Source organism: Schistocerca americana, chromosome 2 (assembly GCF_021461395.2).
Source record: "Schistocerca americana isolate TAMUIC-IGC-003095 chromosome 2, iqSchAmer2.1, whole genome shotgun sequence".
NCBI lineage: Eukaryota > Metazoa > Arthropoda > Insecta > Orthoptera > Acrididae > Schistocerca > Schistocerca americana.
The window spans coordinates 416,680,800-416,698,316 of NC_060120.1; the positions used below are offsets into that span (position 1 = coordinate 416,680,800).

General features: G+C 38.4%; 1 protein-coding gene across 1 annotated transcript in view; it reads right to left on the minus strand.

Annotated features, from left to right (window-relative positions):
• LOC124595135 (ribosome biogenesis protein BRX1 homolog) overlaps nt 1-17,517 on the minus strand; it is a 48,371-nt gene that overhangs the window by 14,572 nt on the left and 16,282 nt on the right. The window contains exon 4 of the mRNA XM_047133734.1: nt 16,518-16,642. Coding sequence (XP_046989690.1) covers nt 16,518-16,642 — 125 coding nt within the window. The remainder of the gene's footprint in view (nt 1-16,517; nt 16,643-17,517) is intronic.

Genomic DNA, 17,517 nt, shown 5'->3' on the forward strand with positions numbered 1-17,517 from the left:
TACCTGTATTTGGGATCATATCTACAAGATTCTGTATTATAGGTCATATTTTCCTTAGACATACATAATAGTAATGTTTTTTTATCCTGTGTCTGTACAAATTTTCGATAGTTTCAAACAGGAAGACACTTTTTGTATGATTGAGATGATTCCAGTTTCACAATGCCAGACATATGGCTGCCTGGCTGATCAATTCTTTCTTCTTCTTCTCTTTTTAAGTGACCCTAGCATTGAAGATGATCGGGGAAAAAAATCGACAGCTGAATGAATGAATGACAAATAAGAACACAATTCTCCACCTTCCTCAGATCACATTTCATGTTCACTATCCATGGGCAGACATCACCCAAGTTAACTGCATCCCTTGTCCAGAGACGTCCTTACAACCCACTTTCCTTCTACATCACAAATGTCATTACTCATTTCTGTGCAATGGTCCATGGCCCAAAAGAGCTCTTGCCCTCCCTGCACTCCCTCTTCTCCCAACTTCAAGTACCTATCAAACATGAAGCAACTCCTAACAGAATCCACTCATGCAAATCAGCCACACAACATTATTATGATAAACTCGTGCCTTTTGTGGAGACCACACAACAGAAAACTACTTGCTCACGAACAGTTACCTCCAAAAGACTCCATGTTCTAATGAACGGTCATACACCACAAAATGTCCTCTGTCACAAAATCATAGACAATAGCAACTATTATACAGGAAGTCCCATGTCACTTTTTGCATTCACAGCATCAATATACTAAGTGTAGCAACATCTTTCTCCAATTCTTTCCCTTTCATATCTTAACACATTCTTCTTTCTATATATCTTTGAGGATGAAGAGAATACTTAAAACATGAACTGAAGCAGAGCTCATACATGCAAATTAAAAAGATGGTAATGACTTTAGTGTTTGGAAATTTAAATTGTTATTTTTGTCACCTGACAGCAGACAGGCATTAGAAGAACAAAGATTATTGTTATTGGTGTTGGATGGAACAACAACTTTTTTTTCCTAGTCTGTGATATACATGAGCGACAGAAGCGAGCAACAGCGCGCGACAGCTTCAGGTGACAAAACACAACCGCAGGTGTAGTTACGGAAGTGTCCTATGTGAGCGACATCTGTGTCGCTGCCTGTCTCCCGCTGCAACTGGCAACATTTGAATTCAAATGTGTTTGAATCTTGTCGCTGCAGGACGCACAACAGATAGTGACAGCCACATGTCTTCTCAGCAAAGCAGTGGAGCGAACGTGACGGCAACTATGAGTTACTTAACATCCGATTTAACGAAAACTATTCGGTGAAAAAAATTGATTCTTCCAAAACCTATAGCTTGATATCCTTAAATGATAAAGTTCTGAATTTATTTCCGTTATTCGTCATAGTTACTGTGCTGCACGAAATTGAGTACATAGCTGCACAAAATTTTTAAGAATTTGCAGGGGTAAAATCACATTGTGTAGACTTTCCGTATAGTTCATTTAAGGCCATAAATTATTGCGTACGAAATGTAACCAATGTATCTAAATTGTGTTTAAAGTTGAGACCAGTACAATATCTCCATTCATTCTTGAGATATTGGTTGTTATATCTGCGGACAGGTCGCTCATGGCGCATCCGAACTTTTCCTGTGCTTCACAAATCAAGTGGTCGTAAAAATCGTCGTATCTCATAAACAGTTCAAGACATCAAAACGACGAATTTTGGAAATGACAGCATGCAGAAAGGACTTCATCATGTGATTAACACTCAATACGTTTTTGTAAACGCATAAGCAGAGCCAAAACAAGACACCCTATAACTTACAACATGAAGCTTTGTCCAAACTCTCATAGCCCAACAAAGGGAGAGACACAGGTAAACAGGATATCAAAGTGACCGCAGGATCTCTAGTTTGGCAGAAAATATTTAAATGCTTGAAAGTAATCAGAGTAATTAACAAAAACTTAATTTTAAATAAACTGAGGAAAAATTGAAATATTTCACGAAAATCTGCTGCCAAGCTATGTAAATGAAGAGTCAGAAATTTCATCTGTTCAAGACCTAGCTATTTTTCACATAAAAAGATACATTGGTGCAGTATTTAAATGTCGAAAAGGCTTCCTTCGAATCAAGTACGGTAGGAAGGCAAACGAGGAGTCAGTAAGATCATGCTTTCTGAATAAAACTTGAAATTAAAAAATGAAAGAAATCAGTCAAATATTTCATGAAATGATTTTTGTAAAAGAAATAAGAAGATCAGAGAAACGTTCTACGTGCCTTTGAATGATGCTTGAGATCATGAACAGAAAATGAGGTGCACCATACGTTTCCCAAACATTTTTTATTTCATACTTTTAGACAAATCATTACACAAAATGTTTGACTTTCTTTTCAAATATTTTGTAAACTTTACTTTTACAGACTATTTAGAGTAATTGAAACACTTTGACTTAACACTCACTGCTGATGAATTATGTTCGCAACATCAAATATCTGTAAAATTTCATGGTTCACTGTAATTTATTAAGAACTGAATGTGCGTGATATACTGGGAAAGGTGTGAAGATCAAGTTCTTTAGCAAGACCTTAAAAATATACTTAGTGATGCAATGTAAATAGTATACAGAAAACTTTGTATACAGAATTGTAACTCAGTCAGTAAAAATGTAAGAATGATCCGGAATCGAACACAGGACCTTTTCCTATCACCTAATCACAAACTGTAGACGCTACCCCTCCACCACAGCTAACTGTTGTGTATTGCTCTCAATCTGTGTACTTATGTTTGTATTTAGCGTAGTTAGTCGTGTAGTAGTCATTCCTCCATATCTATTGACTGTTAAAAGTACTTCATCATGTCAAAAAATTGTATTTAATATATTGATGAGACAGTCTAATGCTCCTCTGCTCATTCACATGTATTTGAAGAATTTGTCTGGTGATCTTAAGCAGCCATCTTGTAGCGCAACATAGTCGCTTGCACACAGGACACCCAAGCTTTTTACCCAATGCTGCTGCTTGTTGCTGGAGTGTCGCGTATCCAGAAGTCGCTTGCTGTCGCTCACTTCTGTCGCTCACCCAGGAAAAGGCCTTACTGCAGACAAAGTGAAGTAAGGAATTTTGTAGTCACAATGGACAGAGAGACAAAATTCAGATTACACAAACTAATGAGTCATATTAAATTGCAGCAAATGAATCCTCTTTCTCTATGCAAGGATGTCACATCTCCAGCCAAACTAACTATGCACGTTGTTGCTGTGGTCTTCAGCCTGAGACTGGTTTGATGCAGCTCTCCATGCTAATCTATCCTGTGCAAGCCCCTTCATCTCCCAGTACCTACTGCAACCTACATCCTTCTGAATCTGCTTAGTGTATTCATCTCTTGGTCCCCCTCTACGATTTTTACCCTCCACACTGCCCTCCAATACTAAATTGGTGATCCCTTGATGCCTCAACACATGTCCTACCAACCGATCCCTTCTTCTGGTCCAGTTGTACCACAAACTTCTCTTCTCCCCAATCCTATTCAATACCTCCTCATTAGTTATGTGATCTACCCATCTAATCTTCAACATTCTTCTGTAGCACCACATTTCGAAAGCTTATATTCTCTTCTTGTCCAAACTATTTATTGACCATGTTTCACTTCCATACATGGCTACAATCCATACAAATACTTTCAGAAACGACTTCCTGACATTTAAATCTATACTCGATGTTAAGAAATTTCTCTTCTTCAGAAACACTTTCCTTGCCATTGCCAGTCTACATTTTATATCCTCTCTACTTCGACCATCATCAGTTATTTTGCTCCCCAAATAGCAAAACTCCTTTACTACTTTAAGTGTCTCATTTCCTAATCTAATTCCCTCAGCATCACCCGACTTAATTCGACTACATTCCATTATCCTTGTTTTGCTTTTCTTGATGTTCATCTTCCATCCTCCTTTCAAGACACTGTCCATTCAATTCAACTGCTCTTCCATCCTCCTTTCAAGACACTGTCCATTCCATTCAACTGCTCTTCCAAGTCCTTTGCTGTCTCTGACAGAATTACAATGTCATCAGCGAACCTCAAAGTTTTTATTTCTTCTCCCTGGATTTTAATACCTACTCCGAATTTTTCTTTTGTTTCCTTTACTGCTTGCTCAATATACAGATTGAATAACATCGGGGAGAGGCTACAACCCTGTCTCACTCCCTTCCCAACCACTGCTTCCCTTTCATGCCCCTCGACTCTTATAACTGCCATCTGGTTTCTGTACAAATTGTAAATAGCCTTTTGCTCCCTGCATTTTACCCCTGCCACCTTTAGAATTTGAAAGAGAGTATTCCAGTCAACATTGTCAAAAGCTTTCTCTAAGTCTACAAATGCTAGAAACATAGGTTTGCCTTTCCTTAATCTTTCTTCTAAGATAAGTCGTAAGGTCAGTATTGCCTCACGTGTTCCAACATTTCTACAGAATCCAAACTGATCTTCTCCGAGGTCGGCTTCTATCAGTTTTTCCATTCGTCTGTAAATAATTCGTGTTAGTATTTTGCAGCTGTGACTTATTAAACTGATAGTTCGGTAATTTTCACATCTGTCAACACTTGGTTTCTTTGGGATTGGAATTATTATATTCTTCTTGAAGTCTGAGGGTATTTCGGCTGTCTTGTACATCTTGCTCATCAGAGGGAAGAGTTTTGTCAGGACTGGCTCTCCCAAGGCCGTCAGTAGTTCTAATGGAATGTTGTCTACTCCCGGGGCCTTGTTTCAACTCAGATCTTTCAGTGCTCTGTCAAACTCTTCACGCAGTATCTTATCTCCCATTTCATCTTCATCTACATCATCTTCCATTTCCATAATATTGTCCCCAAGTACAACGCCCTTGTATAGACCCTCTATATACTCCTTCCACCTTTCTGCTTTTCCCTCTTTGCTTAGAACTGGGTTTCCATCTGAGCTCTTGATATTCATGCAAGTGGTTCTTTTTTCTCCAAAGGTCTCTTTAATTTTCCTGTAGGCTGTATCTATCTTACCCCTAGTGAGATAAGCCTCCACATCCTTACATTTGTCCTCTAGCCATGCCTGCTTAGCCATTTTGCACTTCCTGTCGATCTCATTTTTGAGACGTTTGTATTCCTTTTTGCCTGCTTCATTTACTGCATTTTTATATTTTCTCCTTTCATCAATTAAATTCAATATTTCTTCTGTTACCCAAGGATTTCTACTAGCCATCGTCTTTTTACCTATTTGATCCTCTGCTGCCTTCACTACTTCATCCCTCAGAGCTACCCATTCGTCTTCTACTGTATTTCTTTCCCCCATTCCTGTCAATTGTTCCCTTATGCTCTCCCTGAAACTCTGTACAACCTCTGGTTTAGTCAGTTTATCCAGGTCCCATCTCCTTAAATTCTCACCTTTTTGCAATTTCTTCAGTTTTAATCTACAGTTCATAACCAATAGATTGTGGTCAGAGTCCACATCTGCCCCTGGAAATGTCCTACAATTTAAAACCTGGTTCCTAAATCTCTGTCTTACCATTATATAATCTGACACCTTCCAGTATCTACATGCTTCTTCCATGTATACAACCTTCTTTTATGATTCTTGAACCAAGTGTTAGCTATGATTAAGTTATGCTCTGTGCAAAATTGTAACAGACGGCTTCCTCTTTCATTTCTTAGCCCCAATCCATATTCACCTACTATGTTTCCTTCTCTCCCTTTTCATACTGTCGAATTCCAGTCACCCATGACTATTAAATTTTCGTCTCCCTTCACTACCTGAATAATTTCTTTTATCTCACCATACATTTCTTCAATTTTTTCGTCATCTGCAGAGCTAGTTGGCACATAAACTTGTACTACCGTAGTAGGCATGGGCTTCGTGTCTAAACTACGCACACATTTTTATAAAACTAGGCGACTGCATAGTATGGCACAGACCACTGTCTATTTCTGTTGCTAAAATGAATTTCTTTCACTACTTTTTTTGGTAAAATAGACAATGAAGACATTTCTATGAACGAGAAATGTGAAAAAATGTAAAAGAATAGAAAACAACAAATACAGGAAAAGTGTCAGGGAATAAAAAGATGACATACAGTTCTCTACATGTCTCCAAAACAAGGACAATCATTTCGGAATGTGTTCTAACATAACTAGAAAATAATTGTTTAAATAAAAAACTTTTTAATGTAACACATTTTTAAAACTAACTATAAAGCATAAAATAAAACAATGGAAAATTGAGGATGAAATGTAACAATATTATGAAAAAGATAGTTGTTACTCACAATGTAGCAGAGATGCTGAGTTGCAGATAGGTACAACAAAAAGACTGTCAAAGTAAGCTTTCAACCAACAAGGCCTTCGTCGGAAATAGATGACACCTCCCCCCCCCCCCCTCCCTACCACACACATTTGCATGAGTATGCGTGTGTATGTTGTCTACTTTGGACAAAGGCCTTGTTGGCTGAAAGTTCACTTTCTGATAATTTTTTTGTTGTGCCCGTCTGCGATCAGCATCTTCACTGTGTGGTTAGTAGCAACTATCGTTTTTATAATACTGTATGAAGCATAAAATAGTGTCTCTTAGTCCCATACAGCTTCCTAGTTCTAACAATTTTTGCTTGTGAATTTTTAATAACTATGACAATACACGTAAAATTAAAAATTAAAAATGTGGGGTGCACACAATACAAAATAGTAAGGAGTACATACAGCAGCTGTCATTGAGAAAAACAACACAACAATTCATATCAGTTGCAGTGCAATAAAACTGTCAGTGACTTAGGAAATTATTCAAGCATGAATTACCTACTGCGTACACCCCACATTTTTTGTTTTAAATTTTACAAGTATTGTAATAGTTATTAAAAATTCACAAGCACACATTTTCTGGTCTATCTGCACAGCACTACGAATCTGTATGGGACTTCATTCCTGTGTTTTATTAAAAAGTTGTTTACTAAAATAATTATTTTCTGCTTTTTAGTCTTGTGTGTGTGAAATTTTTCGATCGATTTCGAACATTTTGATGAGATTGCAACAGAGATATGTGGTAAATTTCTGGAATATTTCATTTTCTGTTCACCTGATTCAACCCATATCCTCCTAAGTTTATCTTGCAAAAAGACCAGGGAGGTAAAAACTGGAGAGACTGGAGCTCACACGGAGACTTACACGCAATCGTTCTTCCTGCGAACCATTTGCGACAAAGACAGCTAAAGGGAGAAGTAATACTGCTACACAAAGTCCCTTCCGCCATACACCAGACAAGAAAGTGAATTAATATTGCTTTGTAATCTAGTTCTGTGCTATGTTGAAAGTTTCAAGTCTCTAGTTCAATGGGAAGTTAGTTTGAAATCAATTGCAAAATTTGTACCAAAAAGACAAACAGCCAAGAAAGTGACTTAATTAAAATGTATTAAAAAGCAAAAGTGCCTACATGTGTAATCTAATCACAAAAACAATTAGAGCAATTATTTGCAACACGTGAGCTCTGGAAACATGGGTTTAGAAGGGAAACTACATTAATGGTTACACTGATTTTTGGAAGTCTTAAAAAGCCAACTGCATGGAAGAGAGTGTGCCATTAAACAGCATGGTTTTAGGTTATGACTGTGACTCCTATGAAACACGAGGTGGTATGAAAACACCCCAAGACAAAAAGTTATTGAAACCAGACAGGGTTTAAAAATGAAGCTAACTGATTCCTAAAGTGCCCAGTCACTATCGTTACATTTACGTTGAAACAGAATTACGATTATTAAATTTTATGTGTCGGTATAAGGATTAGTGTAGTGAATACAGAGAGAGACAGTGGTCTCAAATTCAGTTTTGTGGGGTATTCATATCCAACCCACAGAAAGTTCTGAGTTCTATTAGAGGAATGGAATTTGCATGTATTCAAAAAAGAAAATGCACATGTGCTGAAGCAACTTCTCATTTCTTCCACATCCAAAACTATTCACTTTAAAATGATAACAGACTCAAGATTTGACAAGTGCATAACTTTGTTTTATGACAACAGCAAAAAAGACACTCTTCTGTTCAGGGATCGCTAAGGACAAATGAAAGTAAATGAATTCATATGCTATTGAACAGCACACAACAGGCCACTTCTATCCAAGCTGAACTTGAGATGGGACAAGTAATATAGCAGAAAGTACACACAATGATGGGGATGGGTAGTATCCATTCAGCAACGGAATATCTTTCCATCCCTCCAACATACACATGGGTCCATTACATACAGAAGAAAGGGTGGAGAGGGAGAAAAATGCTTAAAAAAACCACACACCCAAATATAATTTATCACGCAGAATTGTGAAACGAACCCTGTCGTCAAGGACCATGTGCCACAAAGGGTGCAGATTAACCACGAGATGGGAATCACAAGTGTCTATTGTCTATTGATGCCGAAGTGTTGTAGTGTGGGAGTGAGACAGATGAGAACCTATGTCATAGGGAAACCCAGTAGAAGCCATTTGTGGCTGAGGAGGCGTTGTTGTTGTTGTGGTCTTCAGTCCTGAGACAGGTTTGATGCAGCGCTCCACGCTACTCTATCCTATCCAAGCTGCTTCATCTCCCAGTAACTACTGCAACCTACATCCTTCTGAATCTGCTTAGTGTATTCATCTACTAGTCTCCCTCTACAATTTTTACCCTCCATGCTGCCCTCCAATACTAAATTGGTGATCCCTTGATGCCACGGAAGTGTCTCATTTCCTAATTTTAATTCCCTCAGCATCACCCGACTTAATTCGACTACATTCCATTATCTTCGTTTTGCTTTTGTTGATGTTCATCTTATATCCTCCTTTCAAGACACTGTCCATCCCATTCAGCTGCTCTTCTAAGTCCTTTGCTGTCTCTAACATTATAATAATATCATCGGCAAACCTCAAAGTTTTTATTTCTTCTCCGTGGATTTTAATTCCTACTCTGAATTGTTCTTTTGTTTCCTTCACTGCCTGCTCAATATTTAGATTGAATAACATTGGGGATAGGCTACAACCCTGTCTCACTCCCTTCCCGACCACTGCTTCCCTTTCATGTCCCTCGACTCTTATAACTGCCATCTGGTTTCTGTACGAATTGTAAATAGCCTTTCGCTCCCTGTATTTTATCCCTGCCACCTTCAGAATTTGAGAGAGAGTATTCCAGTCAACATCATCAAAAGCTTTTTCTAAGTCTACAAATGCTAGGAACATAGATCTGCCTTTCCTTAATCTATCTTCTAAGATAAGTTGTAGGGTCAATATTGCCTCACGTGTTCCAATATTTCTATGGAATCCAAACTGATCTTCCCCGAGATCGGTTTCTACCAGTTTTTCCATTCGACTGTAACGAATTCGGATTAGTATTTTGCAGCAGTGACTTATTAAACTGATAGATAATTCTCACATCTGTCAACACCTGATTCCTTTGGGACTGGAATTATTATATTCATATTGGAGTCCGAGGGAATTTCGCCTGTCTCATACATCTTGCTCACCAGATGGTAGAGTTTTGTCAGGACTGCTCTCCCAATGCTGTCAGTAGTTCTAATGGAATGTTGTCTACTCCCGGGGCCTTGTTTCAACTCAGGTCTTTCAGTGCTCTGTCAAGCTCTTCACGCAGTATCATATTTCCCATTTCGTCTTCATCTACATCCTCTTCTATTTCCATAATATTGTCCCCACGTGCAACGCCCTTGTATAGACCCCCTATATACTCCTTCCACCTTTCTGCTTTTCCCTCTTTGCTTAGAACTGGGTTTCCATCTGAGCTCTTGATATTCATGCAAGTGGTTCTCTTTTCTCCAAAGGTCTCTCTAATTTTCCTGTAGGCAGTATCTATCTTACCCTTAGTGATACATGCTTCTACATCCTTACATTTGTCATCTACCCAACCCTGCTTAGCCACTTTGCACTTCCTGTCGATCTCATTTTTGAGACATTTGTATTCCTTTTTGCCTGCTTCATTTACTGCATTTTTGTATTTTCTCCTTTCATCAATTAAATTCAATATCCCTTCTGTTACCCAAGGATTTCTACTAGTCCTCGTCTTTTTACCTACTTGATCCTCTGCTACTTTCACTATTTCATCTCTCAAAGCTACCCATTCTTCTTCTACTGTATTTCTTTTCCCCATTCTTGTCAATTGTTCCCTAATGCTCTCCCTGAAACTCTGTACAACCTCTGGTTCTTTCAATTTATCCAGGTCTCGCCTCCTTAAATTCCCACCTTTTCGCAATTTCTTCCATTTTAATCTACAGTTCATAACCAATAGATTGTGGTCAGAGTCCACATCTGCCCCTGGAAATGTCTTACAATTTAAAACCTGGTTCCTAAATCTCTGTCTTACCATTATATAATCTGACACCTTCCAGTATCTACATGCTTCTTCCATGTATACAACCTTCTTTTATGATTCTTGAACCAAGTGTTAGCTGTGATTAAGTTATGCTCTGTGCAAAATTCTACCAGGCGGCTTCCTCTTTCATTTCTTAGCCCCAATCCATATTCACCTACTACGTTTCCTTCTCTTCCTTTCCCTACTATCGAATTCCAGTCACCCATGACTATTAAATTTTCGTCTCCCTTCACTATCTGAATAATTTCTTTCATCTTATCATACATTTCATCAATTTCTTCGTCATCTGCAGAGGTAGTTGGCATATAAAATTGCACTACTGTAGTAGGTGTGGGCTTCGTATCTATCTTGGTCACATTAATGCGTTCACTATGCTGTTTGTAGTAGCTTACCCACACTCCTATTTTTTTATTCATTATTAAACCTACTCCTGCATAACCCAATTTGATTTTGTATTTATAACCCTGTATTCACCTGACCAAAAGTCTTGATCCTCCTGCCACCGAACTTCACTAATTTCCACTATATCTAACTTTAACCTATCCATTTCCCTTTTTAAATTTTCTAACCTACCTGCCTGATTAAGGGACCTGACATTCCACACTCCGACCCGTAGAACGTCAGTTTTCTCCTGATAACGACGTCATCCTGAGTAGTCCCCACCTAGGGACTATTTTACCACCGGAATATTTTACCCATCATTTAATCATACAGTAAAGCTGCATGCCCACATGAAAAATTATGTGTGTAGTATCCCCTTGCTTTCAGCCGTTCGCATTACCAGCAGAAGAAGACCGTTTTGGTTAGTGTTGCAAGGCCACATCAGTCAATCATCCAGACTGTTGCCCCTGCAACTACTGGAAAGGCTGCTGACCCTCTTCAGGAACCACACATTTGTCTGGCCTCTCAACAGATACCCCTCCGTTGTGGTCGCACCTATGGTACAGCTATCTGTATCGCTGAGGCAAGCAAGCCTCCCCACCAAGGGCAAGGTTCATGGTTCATGGATGGAGGAGGGGGGTGGGAAGTTAGGAGACGTAGCAGTGTTAAATATGACGGACCTAAGATTGGCCATAAAGGGAAATATTTATGGAAATTATTTAATTCTGTATTAATTCAGGGAATCAAGCCACAGTCATTTTAATCTGCCATCCTCCATATATTTTCATGGTGATACCAATAAAACTTGAATATTGACCATATCTATAATAGTTTAGGATTTACTGTTAAAGTGAAATTAACACGTTTCGTAACAAAGACCTGAATGCTAAAATCTGAACGCTTTGGTCGATCTTAAAGATCGACATTTCATTTCATATAGCAGACATGCTGAGTTGCAGATAGGCACAACAAAAAGACTGTCACAGATAAAGCTTTCGGCCAGTAAGGCCTTCGTCAACAATAGACGACAAATGCTCGCCCCCCCCCCCCCCCCCCCACACACAGGCAACTGAAACCTATGCCTGCCTGCAACTTAATGTGTCATCTTCACAGTAAATAGTAATGTATCTTTTCCTACAATGTTGATATTCCTACCTGGAGTTTCCATTGGTCATTTAAAGTAGAAAAATTAAAATTACCCGTGTATTAGTTGCCTATATATGAGTGGTTGTCTCTCCTCACAGCTGTTTATTACTTTCATCTTGATATTTCAACTACCATAAAACAAAAAGATGGTATGATAGTGGAAATTCCAGGGAGGAAAATATGAAGATTGGTTGCAGATACTATTACAGAAACAATATAAAATGAATAAAATAAAAAAAAGCATTGAAAAGCAAATTATAAGAGTCTGCAGGAGCAAATTGAGAAGAAACTAACAAATTAAGACAATGTGGTAGCTAATATGCAGATCAGGCGATTTATAACAAAAGGCTATGCTTTTATGTTCATCACTGAGAAAGAAAGTACTGGTTGGACAAAAGTGAGCAGTAAGAATTATACATTGTGTTCATCTGCAGTTGTCATCTGGGTACGTCTTCAAGGAGTTCGACTTTTTAACTGCACCATCACAATACATATATTCACTAACGAAATTTGTCATAAATAATGCATCACAATTTGAGAAGAACAGTGATGTTCATACCCACAACACTAGAGGAAAGCTGATCTTTATTATCAACTGTTAAAGCTGACAGTACCTCAGAAAGGAGTTCAATACAGAGCAACAAAAATTTTTGATCATATTCCCAATAACATAAAATGTCTAACAATAATGGAAATTCCTGGTGCAAGCAGAAAGTTGGGCATGCCTAATACAGTGCTACTTACATGAATGGCCACCAAAATATTATAGCAAAACGAAAGTTGTCTATCCAGATGCCAAATATGCTGCACACAACAACACAAATGACTTCAACAGCTGCTTCACTAAGTGGGCCACTTGGATACTTCCTTCGAGCAAAAGGTCCTCTGAACTACATAGATGGGAATGGTCTGTCATACACATCCATCACTTTCACATTCCCCCTGGCCGAAACCTCCACTAACCTGTTTCCAACATCTCACCTTGCTTTTTCCTGTCTCTTCTTTCCACACCACTCCTACCCTACTCCATCCAGCTCATGCATTGCCTTCTCCCATCACTCTTCCTCCCCCCCCCCCCCCCCCCATGTGAAAAGTCTCCATCTCCTCTACTCCAATATCAACCCATCTCCCTTCTCTCTCCACTTCCTTTCTCCCTCTTCATTTTTTCTCATCTCCCCCCCCCTCCCCTCCCAACCTCATTTCCCCCCCATAACCAAAGGTTATGGGGGTAACTATTTAATAAACTTTTGGAAATGTTTGCTTGTGTTTTTTTTTAGAATTTTCTGTGCGTTGAAGTCATTTAGTAAATTTCGTGCTTTAGTTTTCAGTTGACATTTCTTATTGTTTCTATGAAATAGTTCAGTAAATTTTCATTCACTGTTTTAACTTTGTTGAGTGTTCCAGTGGTCATTTGGGTTTAGCTAATAAATTTTGTGAAGTTTTGTTGGTATTGGTATTAGTTGTGGTTTAGTAGTATTAATAAAAGTTGTTGCTTTCTTAGTAGAGAGACAACTCCAAGACCGCTATTGTTAGTTCTGTAAATAGTTCTACTGGTGTAAATGAACTTAGGCAATGCAGACATATAGTTTTTTTTCAGTAACTGTAAAAATTTACATGGGTGAGAAGTGTGGGCTTTGTCATAGGTTTGTGAGTAGTGGGTTATGGTGTGGGATTTGTTCAAAGTATTTTCATTGGGGGCCATGCAGTGGGGAAGCCAGTGGACATTCTAGCGATATCTTCTCCTGGGAATGCAGAATCTGCAGTAGAAGTAAGTTGATAGAAGAACAGGAGTGTGAGATCTGTGCCCTTCAGGTGCAGTTACAATACAGAAAGGAGGAACTAGATAGGTTGAGGAGGGTGAAGGGTGCTGGGGTATGGGAACTGGCAGCTGGCAAGAAGGCAGACAGGAGCAGGAGGTATTCGGACAGTTGTACTTTGTGTATATGCAATAGATTTGACCAACTGTCAGAGTTGAGTGGAGAGGAGCCTCTTGTAGCTGTAGGTGTAGGAAACATGCAGCAGTCTTCAGCAATAAGGAGGCTAAAGTCAGCTGCAAAGTCTAACAGAAAGAAGAAGGTTCTGGTGCTAGGTAGTTCGCATAGTAGAGGTGTGGGTCAGCAGTTGCAGGAAGTGTTTGGGATTGAGTACTAGGTCAACAGCATAGTGAAGCCTAGTGCAGGGTTGGCTCAGGTGACTGACAGCATAGGGGAGTTATGTAGGAATTTTACAAAGGAGGATCAGGTAGTGATAGTGGTTGGAGCAGGAAATAGTCTTGACAGGGACGGGGAATATGATGTAGGTGGTGACCTGGTAAAGACAGCTACTCAAACTGGTAGCACTAGTGTGCATTTCGTGCAACTGTTTCAGTGTCATGATTGGTCTCATCTTAATGCAGCTATCAGGCGCGTTAACATGGGGCTGGAGAAGACACTGATGGCAGAGGGCATGGGTCACACTGCAGTGGTGCCAGTTGAGTCTACCAGTAGATCAGGTTTCACTAGGCATGGCCTGCACCTCAATAGGTATGGGAAGGGGAGGCTGGCAAAGCTTGTAGGTGACATTGTAGTGGGCGGTGGTGGGATCACTCGTGGAAAAGTTCCTGTAGTAGTTGGTGTTAGAGCTGAACCTTTTTTAGATTTTGAACCTTTTTTAGATTTAAGTCAGCTGACAGGTATACCTGTTTAAAGGAAGTCTTTCTAACGAAGGAATCACCTTCAGAGGACATCCTGTTTCATAGTAGAGGAGGACTAAGAATATTTCATCAAAATATAAGAGGTATTAGAGATAAACTTAGTGAACTGCTTATAGATGTTGACTCTGAAATTACTGGTATATCAGAACACCACTTAAATAATTTGACAACTCAGAGGCTTCCTTTACCAGGCTACAGATTAGCAGGCTGTTTTTTCGGCTACAGATTAGATGGCTGTTTTTTTCAAGGAGTTCCTTGCGGAGTGACGGAGTGGCTATGTACATAAAAAACAGTATTCCATTAGAGTACATAGACGTATCATGGCACTGCACTGAACAGATATTTGAATGTTGTGCAGGGGCAGTTGAATTTAGTGAAACTAAACTTCTAATTTTTGTTGTTCATAGGTCCCCTAACTCTGACTTCAGAGCATTTTCGTTCAAGCTAGAGAGGGTTCTTGATTCACTTTGTAGGAAGTACAGAAATTAGTTATATGTGGTGACTTAAGTATTAATTTTGTATATGACTGTGCAAGAAGAAGGATGTTGGTAGATCTCCTTAACACATATCATCTGATGGAGACTGTGTTATTTCCAACTTGGGTGCAAGGGAACAGTAGCACATCCACAGACAATATTTTTATTCATTCTTAATTACTAGATGGGTATTCTGTTAGTAAAAGGGTGAAAGGCCTTTCAGACCATGATGCACAAATTTTAACACTAAAAGGATTTTGTACTCAAACAAATGTCACATACAATTATGAACTATGTATGCAAGTTAATCCAATGGCAATAGAGAGTTTTTTAAACCTTGTCAAGGAACAAGAGTGGTGGGCTGCTTATAGTGCTGTTAACATGAATGACAAATATAATGCTTTCCTTAACACATTTCTCACTCTCTTTGAGAGTTGCTTTTCATTAGAATATTCTAAATGGGATACTAGCAGTAAAAGGCAGCCTGGGTGGCTGACTAGTGGGATAAGGATATGATGTAGAACAAATCGGGAATTATATCAAAATGTTAGGAGAAGTCACAACCAAGCTACTGTAGTCCATTACAAAAAGTATTGTAAGGGGCTTACAAATGTTATTTGGAAGGCAAAGAGTATGAGGTACGTAAACAGAATAGCTAATTCACAGGGTAAAATTAAAACCGCATGGTCAGTTGTGAAGCAAGTGTCTGGTCAGCAGCATAAGATTGACGATGTGAAGTCAGTTCGTAATAAAAATATTTCTGTTACTGATAAATCAGATACATATACAATATTTAACAATTATTTTCTGAGCATTGCTGGTGAATTAAATAAAAATTTAGTTTCTGCAGGGAATCATGTAACTCTCTTGGCAATTTGGTCCTACGGAACTTGAAGTGTAAATAAAAAGAATTAAAAAAACCTTCCAGTTATCTGTTCAAAGACCTATCTCTTTTCCTTTACCCCCTTCCTTCCATCCTTCACTGCCCCATCCCCACCATCAGCTCAGGCAACTGCTTTCAGTAATCAAGTATCAATAATTAGTCTTGCCATTGCCACAAGAGTGTACATTGGGATGGATGTGTGTGTGTGTGTGTGTGTGTGTGTGTGTGTGTGTGTGTGTGTGTGTGTGTGTGAATATGGGTATAATTGCTAGAAAAAGAGCTAGTGCTCAAAAGCTAGTGTGAATGCTGTTTTCTGTTACATGTTACTGTGCTCACATGATACCAGTATATCTTGTTAAAAATTTTATCTCTTTCTATTGAATTAGTTTTCTTGATCCAGTGAATAAGTCACAATTGATGTGTTCAACTGTTTCAGTAATATGCAATAAAAATTCTGGCAATTAGCAGTGTATACATTGTTGATAGTTTCTTGTTGGGAGCAAATTTACCTGAAAAGCCAACAAAACAAAGTTTATTGTTTTTCCTATAATCGAGCATGTTTCTCCTGTCACAATGAATTTCATGAGGCCCACTAAATAAATTTTTATTGTACCTGTACAAAGAGCTCTTTCAGAAGAGCATAATGTGGATATTTAGTGAAATTTTCATCAAATGAGAGTAGTGGTCTTGATCCTTTCAAGCAATTTCCTGTGAACTTCAGTTCTGCCATTGTGTATGCTGGAAAACGAAATAACAGCATTAAGACCAAGATAACTTAAGGAAAAAACAATTCTCTTAATAAATGAACAAAGAGGAAAAAATGTACTCTCAGCAAAACCACTAATTTTTAAGTATGGCTAAAATCTGTTGGTAAGTCAACATGAAAAGATATTTATTTTTAAATTTAATTTTGATCTCTTTTTCTGCAGGTGCCATCCAGATGCCAAAAAATTTTCAATATGTTCAGTTAAACCATTACATTATTGGTCATTACTTATTCTGTACTGTGGAAGGTACATGTTTCTGACACAAAAACTCAAGTTTCAAATCTCCTTCATTTAACCAACACATCAGATCAATGATACCCAAGCATAAAAAAGATGGAAAGTTAGGAATTTTAAAGTTATTGCTCAATGAAAGCTGTCAGATTTGCAAAGCAGCTGAATAAAGCATAATAAAGATGCTTGCCAGTATAAAACACAACGCGTGGATAGTGAAGGAGAAAATGTAGCTTTTATTTTGAACACACTATTGCATTTTTTTTGATGGCTCTTTTTCTGAACAAAATTTGGTCAACTGAAGAACATTTATAGATCCTTTTGGAGAGAAAAAGGATGTCTGGAATCTTTATTCCAAACTGGTGCAAGACAAACAGGATTTTCCTTCAGATAATTGCTGTGGCAGAAATATGACACCATGAAATCATTGCCACAAAATTTAATTGACTTTTAATTACAATGCCGGCAAACATTGCACCTATTAATAAGAATCCACCTTTTTTTACCTAGTATATTGGGTTCCATTTACCCAGCAGACACTTTTAGACCCTAAAGGGATTACAAAAATCATGATGGCATTACGCAGTACCATTCTTCTGCTTACGATGGTAGCCT